The following is a 13,139-nucleotide window of genomic DNA, read 5'->3' as shown; positions in this document are numbered from 1 at the left end:
TTTCAGTACAGTACCACCTCTGACTTCCAGAGGTCATTTTTTAAGACCCCCAAGGCTGCAAACATGTAACTTATTCACTTTGTGACACCACTTAGCTGAGCTACCTGGGCAGTTTTTCCTATAATAAAAGCACCAACCCAACTATCAATCTCCTTTGTGTTGGAGAGTAAGGTACATAGGCATCTTTAATGTGGCCAAGGGTACAGGTTAAGTGTCAAAATGATTAATTAATTGGCAGTTGGTTTCTTTTACAAGGACTATTCATGGAGATTCTATTATATTTCAGTTATACTTAAAATAGAGTGGTTAAAAGGAAAGATATGGTCTGTATTTTCATGAAGTCCTGTGTGGTACTAGGGAGGCAGACATTGAACAATAAAGAAACCATTTATTATTTAATTACAACTGGGCATAGAGCTACAAAGGAGAAATAGAAATAGCTGCATTCCATGACAGCAACTAATAAGATGTATGATTTCATCTCAAGTCTCAGAAAGGAAATGAGCGCTAAGCTTAATGTAATTCTAGGAAGTGTATGCAAGGGGCTTGGGGTGAAGTATGAGAAGGATATTCCAGGAAGCGCTAGAATGGCTTGTGCAAAGACCTTGGGGAGGAAGGAACGTGGTATATACTGGGGTCCAAAGGAGGCTCAGTGTGGCTGGAAACCAGTCAAGGAAAGAATGGACTGGGGAGATAGTTCTGGATCATGCTAGGCCTGCCTACCAGGTCTTGTTAATGATTTATGCTTTTTGTTAAAAGTTATAAGAAGCCATTGAAATGTTTTTGATAGTAATTGACGTGATTAAATTCCTGTTTCCCTAGTAAAGTCTATTCTGACAGCAATAGCAGAACAGATTGGAAGAAAGAAAAGGTGGGTGGACACTAGGATCTAAGCTACAAGGTTGTTACACTAGTCCAGAAAGAAAATCTGGCAGCTTGGCTTAGGGGAGAGGGAATAAAGGAAACAAACTAGAGGGTGATTTAGGAGATTAAACTCAAGAGGACCTGGTGACTGGATATATGAAAGAGACAAGGAGAAATCAGATATGCTTATAGGAGGTGCTCAGATTATTGTCCTGAATAGCTGTCTAGATGGTGTTAACTTCACTGATGCAAGGGCCTGTGAAAGGGACCAGTTGAAGAGAGGGGCAGCTGGAGAGCCTGGTTTGGTAAGGCTGGTCCAGTTTGAGATGCTTAGGGGATGGCCAGCCTGAGATGTCAAGTAGACAGCTGACTGAGTCTGAAGATGAGACTCTGAAAATAGAGACCAGAGTATTGCATATGTAAAATATGGCCAAGCACCGATGAGCCGTCCATCCAGGAGGTGTTGAGTCTGTGAAGTGTTCAGTCACATTTCATGAGTGTTCATCACGTGCTCCCTATCTGCCAGATCATTTGCTAAATATCTGGCATATGAAAAGGAAAAGCATTCAATAGATATTGTAGGATGTCTCTTTACTCCAAGCCTAAATTACCTTTCATACCATCCAAGAATGGAGACTCTCAGTGCATCCAGGGAGAACTCTAAGACAGGTGAAGTCTGTTTGGTCCTGTGTTTCCGGGTCTTTGCTTCAGTTAACTGAATCCTGTGCAAACTTAAGTTCATTTTATTCTCCTTTGGCCTTGCTAGACATAGACTAGTTAGTAAACACATCCTTGTTCTCAACTCCATGTGTTCTTAAAACCCTTCTCCCAGTTTTGAGAGACATTATCACCATTGGCTTTGCCACCTTAGAGCAAGAGCTGCAGGACTGAGTCTTACACTGAGAAAGATAATGCATCTTTTTTTTTAAGGGAATCTGTCTTCAGGCTACAAAATATTCTTCCCATATTTTGTGAGTTACAACTTGCTGATGACTTTCAGATTATGATGATATTGACTTCAATTGTGAAAATTAGGCCACACCCCTCTAGTCTATTCCTAAAATAAGACCAGATCTATTGGCAAAGTGAAATTTATAGCCTCTTTTATTTAGTTCTTACTCTTCAGAGACTCATGGCTTAAAATGGCCTACATTTTAAGACTACATTTCTCAAATTATTGTCTTTAGACCACTTGGATCAGATGCACTGAGATGTACTTGTTATAAATGAAGATTGCTGAACCTTGTCTTACAATTTCTTTTTTCATTGTTCAAGTGGGATACACCCCAATAGTTTGTATTTTAAACAAGGACCCCAAGTAATTTTTGTGTGTACTAAAATTTAAGAACCATTTTTTAAGAATGTTAAAATTTGTACAACACCTTATTAGAATTCTGAGTTGGTAAGAAATTAAATAGTTTTGCAAGCCAGTCAGTATTGTAATATTTTTCAAGATTAATCATCAAGATATAAGTATTCAAACTTTTCACAGGTTATCCATTGATAAAAAGAAAAGAAAAGATCTCATTGCACAAATTTCTTTCCCAGTACATGCAATTTCATGTAAGGAAAGGACCAAATGGATAGGGAAAGTAGGAAAGAATGGAGGCATAGAAAAAGCATGTATGGGTGAGAGAGAAGAAATTGATACAGAAGAAAAGGAAAGTGAATTTGGATTCTACAGTAGTTTTTCTTGGGCATGGTACATGGTTTGTTCCAGTTGGCATGCTCTGTGAGTTTCTCTTATGCATGGTTGTACTTTACGGATGCTTCTAGAGGGGCATCCTCTTTGCTATCTCCAGAACTAGCTAAAGTCTCTGCTTACATTGCCCCCATAGGAAGAGCGCCGCGTGATTTATGTTGGTAAAATCAGACCTGACACTACACGGACAGAACTGAGGGACCGCTTTGAAGTTTTTGGTGAAATTGAGGAGTGCACAGTAAATCTGCGGGATGATGGGTGAGAATCTTCAAGATTATTTCTTGTTTAGAAGCTGACGTATGTAAAAAATTATGGCCCTAAGATTACTGGGATGGGAGTTGCCAGTGTAAGTGCTTTGACAGATGACATGTTGAGTTCAGAACCTTATTTATTTTCTTTCATCCCTATTTATTAATCTTTCTAGTTGAGATTTCCTGTCCTAGAAATAAGTATTTAGCTGCTTGACAGGACAATCACACTGATAAATGGATGCAGTAGCTCAGATGTTGGCCCCAGCAAAGTCTCCCAAAGTAGAAAGGGTTACAGTGCTGTATGTTAATGCTCCTTAACCAGTTTTGAATTTCTCTTCTTTGTCCACTGCAGAGACAGCTATGGTTTCATTACCTACCGCTACACCTGTGATGCTTTTGCTGCTCTTGAAAATGGATATACTTTGCGCAGGTCGAACGAAACTGACTTCCAGCTGTACTTTTGTGGACGCAAGCAATTTTTCAAGTCTAACTATGCAGACCTAGGTAGGGATTTTATTGTACGTAGAGTGAGGAATCCATAATGTAGAGCTCAAAATGGAAGCAAACGTACTCTGCAGGCCCCTTGGGTTGGAGCATCTCATCACTTTATTTTACTGAAGGGAATATTTGAATGAATTTTTTTTTTATGTGTATGAAACAGTTTCAGAATCAAGGGGTCCTAGATTTTGGCAATAACTGGCAGAAATAAATTCTTGTACTAGCTGCATAGGTGCTTACACTGCTCTGTGTGTGTGTGGTGTGTGTGTGTGTTTACATGTGTTGTGTGTATGTTTGTGGTGTATAAAGTGCACACACGTGTCTTTTGTGTGGGTGTGTTTGTGATCTGCTTTTCCTTTCCATACCTATCCTGAATCCTTTTTGTAAACCTAGCAGTGCCATGTTTGTTTTATGGAACAGAATAGAAGACAGTCCTATTCTCTCTTCCTTATTATTTCACAAACTCTGAAAAATATTCTTATTTTCTATGAATTGCAAGTTGAGAGGCAAAAGTGAAAGCTTCATAGGCTACATCACTCCACATTTACTTTCTTTGAAGTAGATAAGAAGATGAGCGCGTCCATGTGCTGGACACTGTGCCAGGGGCGTTGCGAGCATTTTCTCATTGAATTACCCCAGTTATTGTAGGGGGTGGACGATACCATTGTCATCCCCATTTCACAGTTGATGAGATGGAACAGTTGTATAGACTCAAGGGGTAAAATTTGGAAAATATAAAAATTATTAAGAAGAAAAGTAAAATCCCCTCTCAACCCATCTCCCAGAGATAGCCACTATTACCCTCTGACTGTGTTGCTTTGCAGTGTTTTGTCTTGGAATGTCTACTTTCTTATGTTTGAGGATGTGATTCATAGGATTAATACTCTATCAACACATTTTAATGATCATGCAGTATTTTATTGGGCAAATAATATCATTGTATTTAATCATTCCATTCCAGAGACAGATTTATTCACTCTTTAGTTTTTTGATAATATAAATAATGCTACAGTGGACATCTTAATTTCCTTTCCAATTTTGATTTTCTTCTTTTGCCTGTCATTCCTTATCTCCTGTGACGATTGTAAGCCTTTTGATTCCTTGAGGAAGGAGTGAAGGAAGGCAAATGCCTTGTGCACATAACATCATTATTCAAAATTAATTTATTATAATCATAAAATTAGCATATGCATGTATTCCTCAGCATTACCAGACATCATTGCTATCGCTCCTGCGTGGTGTAAAGAGAGAAATGAATACCAAATACAAGGATTTCTTTCTTTCCCTTTCCACAAAGTGATGTCTTCTGGAGTAATTGATATTGGTGGTGTGCATTGTTCAGAGGGAATATGCTATAATTCACTTCACAAGCTAAATAGATAGTGTGGAGCAGGGGAGAGGCCGCTGACTGTTAGAGAGATGGAGGCCCAGGGATAAAAATATAAAACGTGGCAAGTCATTTGTTCAAATGTTGGCTGATAAAAACACTCAAGACAGATTGAAGCCTTGAGTTGATTTGACTTATTTCCTTCGGTGATGAAGGCCAGGGTGTTTCTGGTCTCTCAAAACATCTAGAGTTTAAAATAAGCTACCTAGAGGGGCTTTCATATCACGATTCATCATGGTAGAAGGAGGATTGGATGGTATTTCCAAATTGAACTGGCACCTCCCTGAAATATTTCTGAGAAGCTTGCCTTCTCCCCTCCTCTCATCTCCCTGCCTAGCCAGCAGCAATAGAAACTTTGCCATTGCTGAGCTCACTCTGTATTTTCTTAGAGGTGTGTTTGATGTGCATTGTGGTAGCGTGGGATTTTCCAGTTCCCTCAAGCTCTCTAGTGGCAGGAGAGGTAGTTTCTCTGAGTGTAGGCATGGTGTCATCAAAAGATCCCTGCGTTGGAATCCTGCCAGCCTCGCTTTGCAACTTGCCTTACCACTGGTCTTGGAGAAATGATTCAACTCCACGAGCTCCTGGTTCCTCCTTGGTGAAATACCTTACCAATACTGTTGTGGAGGCTGTATTAAATAAAAGTTCAGGGAGCTGTTATCACAGTGTCTGGCAGAACATAGGTGTTCAATAAATAGTAAACGTGATCATAATTTAAAACGATAGCAATGGGAAGTTAGAAATTTGGAGTTGTTTTAAGATGGAAGAATCAACACCAGGGCAAGCTTTCGAACTCTAAGAAATTCTCCCCGGTGTCTTGTCTTTTTTCCCTGAAGAATGCAAATTAAGTGCTTCAGGGCACTGACTATGGTGAAAATAAGATACACTAGACTCTTAAAGGAATTGGGAATTTTTATGAATTTCAAGAATAAAGTGATAATGATGAAATACAAATTAATTTTACCAAGACAGTAAAAAAATGACCTATCAAATTAGACAGGTTGGACCAATTTTTTGTTTTTATATGCTCCTCTAAGTAAAATTAGCTTACACATCCCATTTTTCTATTATTGAAACTAGTCAAACTAACAATATTCTTAAATAGAGCAAACCATGATGATTTCAGCTACCATTCTTGAGCCCTTTCTATAAATAATACTGAAGTTCAGTGTGACTTGCTAGAGGCCACTCTGTTGAGGCCAGGATGTGAGACCTGATTTATATGAATCTTCAGTATCTGTGTCTTTCTACCATTTGTCTTATAAGCAAATGGATCTTTCTAGTACACCTTGATAAAAAAAATATTAAAGAGGAAAGACACAGAAATTATACTGGGACTACAGGATTATAATAGAAGGATGAGTCAGTATTATGAATGTAAAACTTTTGATCAGGAAGTAGTTATATGTAATACTGATGTTCCAACATATAAGGAAAGTGAAATATCACATCCATCATGAATTCCTTTTTAACCCAGAAATGTATGAAATTATTAGCATTTTGAATATATGCATAATTTTACATACACCCTCTTCATTTATTAGTAAATAATTCCCAGATCCCAATACAAATATTTTCAACCATGGTTTGAATAATATACAGGCTTTTGAGATTCATATATTCATTCAACAAACATTAATTTGAATACCTACCTAGTGTCCACGTTTCCAAATGTGATGTGATTTGCTTCTCTTAATACAGTATCATTATTTATAATAATTCCTTTTGAAAAACAGAGTGGCTTTTAAGTTATTCCTAGAAAATTCTTAGTTCCACCATCCTTCTGTTAGTGGGAGGAAAAGTGGCAAAGTGAATATTATTGTCTCAGAAATGTGACCACATTCTATTTCATGCAACAAAATAGATTTCTTTTTTTCGGGGGGAGGTTACCTGTTGGGTGACACAGCATGATTCTACAACAGTACAGGTGTCAACACTTCCTAGTTAAAAAACTGTTGAAAATAAAAATACAGAAACACTGAAGTTCTGGTGTCACTTAGAATAATCCAAATTTAGGAAATTTAATTATTCTCAAAATTCTCAAAATGAAGGAAGAGTATGTGTTCATGTTCTTGATGGTTTCAGGCTGCCTTTTGTCACATGAACCACCATCTGGGCAAATCACCCATCCTGATATAGAAGGCAAAAAGGAGGCTGATCTCAAACCCCTTTGCACCAAATGACACTTTGTCTCTACAAAAAAAAAAAAAAAAAAGTTGATTTGAATAACAGCTGCTCAGGACGCCTTAGTAATCTAAGCAAACCGTTCATTAGACCATGAAAGAGGGCCATACCCAGTGTAATTTAAGAGTTGAGTATTTGGGATATTACTGGGGAAAGATAGAACCTTTTTATCTTTGTTTTTATGTCTGTGCAAAACTGTGACTCTTGTTGTTCTTACCCAGACAATCTTGTGGGGAAACGTGAACAAGTGATGGTAAGAATGAAAGAAAAAGAAAAGTGAAGGAATTTCCTTGTCTTAAAATCTAAGCAAGTGAAAGTTGATGGAAGGGGTCCGGGGCAGTAGAAAATCAGCCTGGTGCTGGGGCACTTGGAGCTCTGCAGTTCTTTCAGCAAAACAATTCTGTCAACGATTGCACTTCCATTTTATCTATTACGCTCTTCTATCACTTGGAGCATTTCTTTTGTAATTGACTTGGGAATGCTCATATTTTAGTAGAACTGTTAATGTGTTCCAGAAAGGTCTTGTTTTCCCTTCAAATTAATGTTTTTCAAATAATGAATGTATTTGTAAGAGGCTTTTTATTATACTTCCAAGCCAACCTTTCTCACTTGCAAAAGACCAGCAGGAAATATCTGACTCCTCTGTAGATGTCAATGGAGAAAAATTAGAACTATGTAACAGAATTGCATTTTACATTCCACACTGTGGAAGCACATCTGTTTTGTTAAGGGTTATTTGAAGGAGCACGTGGAATTTTGCACAAAATCTGACTCAGGCTAGTTTAAGGTTCCAAGAGTTTGGTTTTATTTATAGTTGTATATTTGTTCTCTTCTATTAATGAGTAAAGAGGGTGAATGTACCCTCCCGGGCTCTGAAACATTTGTCTGGATCTAATTTGGGGCGAGCTTGCACCTCTGCTGCTGGAGTGTGTAGAGGTTCAGGGGTAGACGCAGGGGTTGACTGTATGTCCCTCCTGCCTCAAAAGGGATATAGCAGGTTGGAGACCACGAGAAGTTCTGTTGGTTCTCTTTGTCCCACTTAACTGGCTTGTATGCTTAATGGGACTAACCCCCGTGAGGAGGACATTAGTTCCAGTTTGTGCTGATTCTGCATCTAAGTTATTGAGAAGTCCTAAGCAAGTCACTTATGTCAGTGGGAAGAGGAGGATGCCCTCCCCCCCTCAGAAGTGTTTCAATCTTAAAAAAAAAAAATAGATAGGTATATGTTTTTGGAACTTCATGGCTACCTGCTCTGCATATATACATGCATATATCCAATAACATCTGAGCATTGCTTTTTAAAAGCATATTGATTGGCTAAATTGCAAGTGAATGGGATAATCTTGAATTGGGATGCTTGTGTTAATGGCTGCCAGCAAGGAGTGTATCTAACCTGGCTTGGGTTTCTTTCAGATTCAAACTCAGATGACTTTGACCCTGCTTCCACCAAGAGCAAGTATGACTCTCTGGATTTTGATAGTTTACTGAAAGAAGCTCAGAGAAGCTTGCGCAGGTAACATGTTACCTGGCTGAGGACGACAGAGATGGTGAATACCTCACGGGACAGCGCGCCCTTCCCTAACAGACTATTGCAAGTCATACTTATGAATTTCTCCTCCTTTACACTCTCTGTACAAAAACAAAACAACAAAACAACAACAATACAACAAGAACAAGAACAACCACAACAACAATGGTTTACATGAGCAGAGCTGCTGAAGAAGCAAGAGACAGAGTGATATCCAGTAAGCACAAGTTTATTTATGGGTGTCAGCTTTGCTTTCCCCGGAGTCTCTTGGTGAGTGTGTGTGTGTGTGTGTGTGTGTGTGTGTGTGTGTTCATGTGCATGCATGCGTGCATGCATGTGTATGGGTACGTGTGCACATGTGCACGCTTGGTTTTGGGGAAGTGTGTGTGTGTGTGTGTGTGTGTGTGTGTGTGCGCCTGTGAGGACTAGGGGCACCTGACCAGAATGTGCAAGGGCAGACCACTTCAAATGGCAGCAGTTCCACGAAGACACACTTAAAACCTAGAACTTCAAAATGTTCACAATCTATTCAAAAGGAAAAAAAAATATATATATATATATATACATATAAATTTAAAAAGGAAAGAAAACTAATCAATCAACCACAAAACAACCCTAATACGACAGCTGCTGATGTCCAGGGCATCGGCCTCCGTACTCTGTTTTTTAAGAAAGTGCAAAATCAACTTGAAGCAAGCTTTCTCTCCTCACCTAATGATTATGTGACAATCCCGAAGAAACCACAGGTTCCGTAGAACTAACATCCTCTCTCTCTCTTTCTCTCTCTCTTTTTCTCTTCCCTCCTGCTTTCTCTCTTTCTCTTTTTTTTCTTTCTCTCTCTCTCTCTCTTCTTTCTTTCTTTTCCCTTTTCCTTTTGCCATGGAATCTGGGTGGGAGAGGATGCTGCGGGCACTAGAATGCTAAACTTTCCTAACATTTTGAAGTTTCTGTAGTTCGTCCTTTGTCCTGACACCCATGTAAATGTCCAAAACGTTGATCTTCCACTGCAAATCTTAAAAGCCTTGTCAATGGTCAAGCGTGCAGCTCGTTCAGCAGTTCTTCCCGAGTCGCGGACGCGGTGTTACATTACAAAGGAGAGTTGAGTAGAACTCTCTGGATGTGTTCAGATAGTGTAATCGCTACATTCTCTGATGTAGTTAAGTATTTACAGATGTTAAATGGAGTATTTTTATTTTATGTACATACTATACAACGATGTTCTTTTTTGTTACAGCTATGCACTGTATATGCAGCCTTCTTTTCGAAACTGCTAAATTTTTCTTAATCGAGAATATTCAAATGTAATTATGAGGTGAACCAATTATTGTACACTAACATATTTAGAAGCTGAACTTACTGCTTATATATATTTGATTGTAAAAAACAAAAAACAAAAAACAAAAGACAGTGTGTGTGTCCGTTGAGTGCAACTACAAAAAAAATGACGCTTTACGCACATCCATCCCTCCTTTCTTAGGTGAGCTTCTATCTGAGCATCTTGTCAAAAACTATCCTAGTCCCCTCAAGGTATTAACCACTTCTGTGATATTTTTCCACATTTTCTTGTTGCTTGTTTTTCTTTGAAGTTTTATACACTGGATTTGTTAGGGGAATGAAATTTTCTCATCTAAAATTTTTCTAGAAGATATCATGATTTTATGTAAAGTCTCTCAATGGGTAACCATTAAGAAATGTTTTTATTTTCTCTATCAACAGTAGTTTTGAAAATAGAGGTCAAAAATCTTTTTAAAATGCTGTTCTGTTTTAATTTTTGTGATTTTAATTTGATACAAAATGCTGAGGTAATAATTACAGTATGATTTTTACAATAATTAATGTGTGTCTGAAGACTATCTTTGAAGCCAGTATCTCTTTCCCTTGGCAGAGTATGACGATGGTATTTATCTGTATTTTTTACAGTTATGCATCCTGTATAAATACTGATATTTCATTCCTTTGTTTACTAAAGAGACATATTTATCAGTTGCAGATAGCCTATTTATTATAAATTATGAGATGATAAAAATAATAAAGCCAGAAGAAATTCCCCTAGGATGCATGGCGGTTGTCAGGTGGGAGTGTAAACTCTTCATTGGGGAAACTCGCCTTTTGCAGAAGCAGTGTTTCTACTTGCACTAGCATGGCCTCTGACGTGACCATGATGTTGTTCTTGATGACATTGCTTCTGCTAAACTCAATAAAAAAACTTCAGAAAAACCTCCATTTTGAGCATCAGGATTTCATCTGAGTGTGGAGTCCCTGGAATGGAATTCACTGACGTTTGGAGTGTGTATTCAAGTTTCTAAATTGAGATTCGATTACTGTTTGGCTCCCGTGACTTTTCTGGAAGATGTGACATACCTACTACTTAAGCGTTCTTTTCCTTTCTCTCGCCCAACACGATCTTATACAATGGGTCTCACCCCCAGGCCAATGCAGCGGATTTTGACGGCTGCAGTCATTTATCACCAGCATACTGTGTTCTGAGTGAATCCACTGTCTGTCCTGTCGGATGCTTGCTTGAGTTTTTGGCTTCTTATTTCTAAGTAGATAGAAAGCAATAAAAATACTATGACAACATAAAAGAACTTGTTCACAGGTTCTGCGTTACAACAGTAACACACCTTTAATCCGCCTAATTCTTGTTGTTCTGTAGGTTAAATGCAGGTATTTTAACTCTTTGTGAACGCCAAACTAAAGTTTACAGTCTTTCTTTTGAAATTTTGAGTATCTTCTGTTGTAGAATAATAATAAAAAAAGACTATTAAGAGCAATAAATTATTTTTAAGAAATCGATATTTAGTAAATCCTATTATGTGTTTAAGGACCAGATGCATTCTCTATTTTGCCTTTAAATTTTTGTGATCCAATTTTAAATACATTCTCTTTTTCGCCCTGGATTGTTGACATGAGTGAACTATTTGGTTTCTTTTCTCACTTATCAAGAGAGAACACTACAGACTTCATGTTGAGGATTAATTTATCCTCTCCCCTCCAGTCTGACAAATATTGTCACCATGAAGATAGTTTTCCTCCATGGATGTCAAATCGCATCTCAAATTAGTGGAGCATTTGTACCTTATGCAGACACTGTGGGTAGCCCATCGAAACGTAAGCTGTGTTCCTTTTATTTTTAATTTTAATTTTTTTTGGAGAGAATATTTCCAGTGAACACGTGCACCCCATCTTCACAGGAGGCAATTTCAGCATAGATCTGCAGGGTTTTTAGATGACCCAGGCCATTGCCTTCATACTGTGGTAAGTACCACATCTACAATTTTGGTAACCGAACTGGTGCTTTAGAAAAGTGGGATTTTTTTTTTTTAAGAGATGTAGCAGACTAATTCTTCCAGTGCACCCAAATCAATTTTTGCTAAATGACTCCAGGAACACCAGTCGGGCTGTCAACATTCAAAGCAGCAGAGAGGGAACTTTGCACTATTGGGGTAGGACGTTTGGGTCAGTTGAAAAAGGAAACCTTTTCATGCCTTTAGATGTGAGCTTACAGTAGGTGATGATTCTGTGTCCTTCTTTGATGGCTGTAACGAGAACTTCAATCACTGTAGTCTAAGACCTGATCTATAGATGACCTAGAATAGCCATGTAATATAATGTGATGATTCTAAATTTGTACCTATGTGACAGACATTTTTCAATAATGTGAACTGCTGATTTGAAAGAGCTACTTTAAGATTTGTAGGTGAAAGTGTAATACTGTTGGTTGAACTATGCTGAAGAGGGAAAGTGAGAGATTAGTTGAGCCCTTGCTGGGCTTTTTCTTCCACCTGCCAATTCTACATGTATTGTTGTGGTTTTATTCATTGTATGAAAATTCCTGTGATTTTTTTTTTAATGTGCAGTACACATCAGCCTCACTGAGCTAATAAAGGGAAACGAATGTTTCAAATCTACTTTTGCTTTTCTTATTTATCGTAACCCAACTGCTGGCATGCTTCTCAGATCAGTACACATTCCTTGCTTATTATTATTCTGTTTCCTCTCTGGTTCTGTCCCCCTTCTTCCTGCTTTTCCATATTCATGGATGCATTTCAGCTCTAAGGAAATGGGTGCCTCCTGGATTTTACCTTGTCTTCTTTCAAGCTGTAAAGGCAGTCGTGGTGATTTCTGTAATGAACGTTCGGAGGTGAAAAGTGACATGGGGCTTTATCAAACCGATTAGCTCAGTTTTTGTTCTTAGCCCTGGAAAGTGTGTATTTTTTAAGTAGAAGCTACTGTCCCTAGGGAGGGTCCTGTTAAATATTCAGTGTAGGAAGTAATGTTACTGTAGATGGACTGGATCTGTTCAAAGACGTACAACGAGATGTAGCCCTTGTCATCTGTAAGTCATCTGTTTACCTATGGGATGAGCTGGTAATTGCTGATGTGTTTTCTTGTCAGGATGTCCATTGTGCCTGGGGGTTGATGGTGGTCCTGATGACAGGGAATCCGGTGTTAGCCTTTTGCCCTCCCTAATTTCAGATGGTCCTTGCCACTCTTAACCTCTTGCACTGCAAAATCTAGCATCAGCATAGCATTGGGGCAAGGGGGCTAAGTGTATCCTAGCCCTCTCCCAAAAGTCCCCTAGAAAGTGAAGAATGTTGGTAAATATTGGAAATGGGATAGAACTATCCAGAATGCTATCCAGCATCCAAATGAATGGATTGTCTCTGCTGAGGTTTTAGATTTTTATGGTGAGGAAGGGAGGAGGGGAGGTCATGGGTAATACTG

General features: G+C 38.4%; 1 protein-coding gene across 4 annotated transcripts in view; it reads left to right on the top strand.

Moving 5' to 3' along the window:
* PPARGC1A (PPARG coactivator 1 alpha) overlaps positions 1 to 12,322 on the top strand; it is a 609,045-nt gene extending 596,723 nt beyond the window's left edge. For all 4 annotated transcript variants that reach the window (XM_081303149.1, XM_081303148.1, XM_081303147.1 and 1 more), the window contains 3 exons: positions 2,703 to 2,824; positions 3,170 to 3,321; positions 8,297 to 12,322. In XM_081303149.1, coding sequence (XP_081159275.1) covers positions 2,703 to 2,824; positions 3,170 to 3,321; positions 8,297 to 8,400 — 378 coding nt within the window. In that variant the 3' untranslated portion in view covers positions 8,401 to 12,322. The remainder of the gene's footprint in view (positions 1 to 2,702; positions 2,825 to 3,169; positions 3,322 to 8,296) is intronic.
* Positions 12,323 to 13,139: the final 817 nt, after the last annotated feature.

Source organism: Spermophilus citellus (genome assembly GCF_964194105.1).
Source record: "Spermophilus citellus genome assembly, chromosome: 8".
Classification (NCBI taxonomy): Eukaryota; Metazoa; Chordata; class Mammalia; order Rodentia; family Sciuridae; genus Spermophilus; species Spermophilus citellus.
The sequence above is the reverse complement of the archived record's forward strand: the minus strand, read 5'-3'. Positions and strand labels throughout refer to the sequence as shown.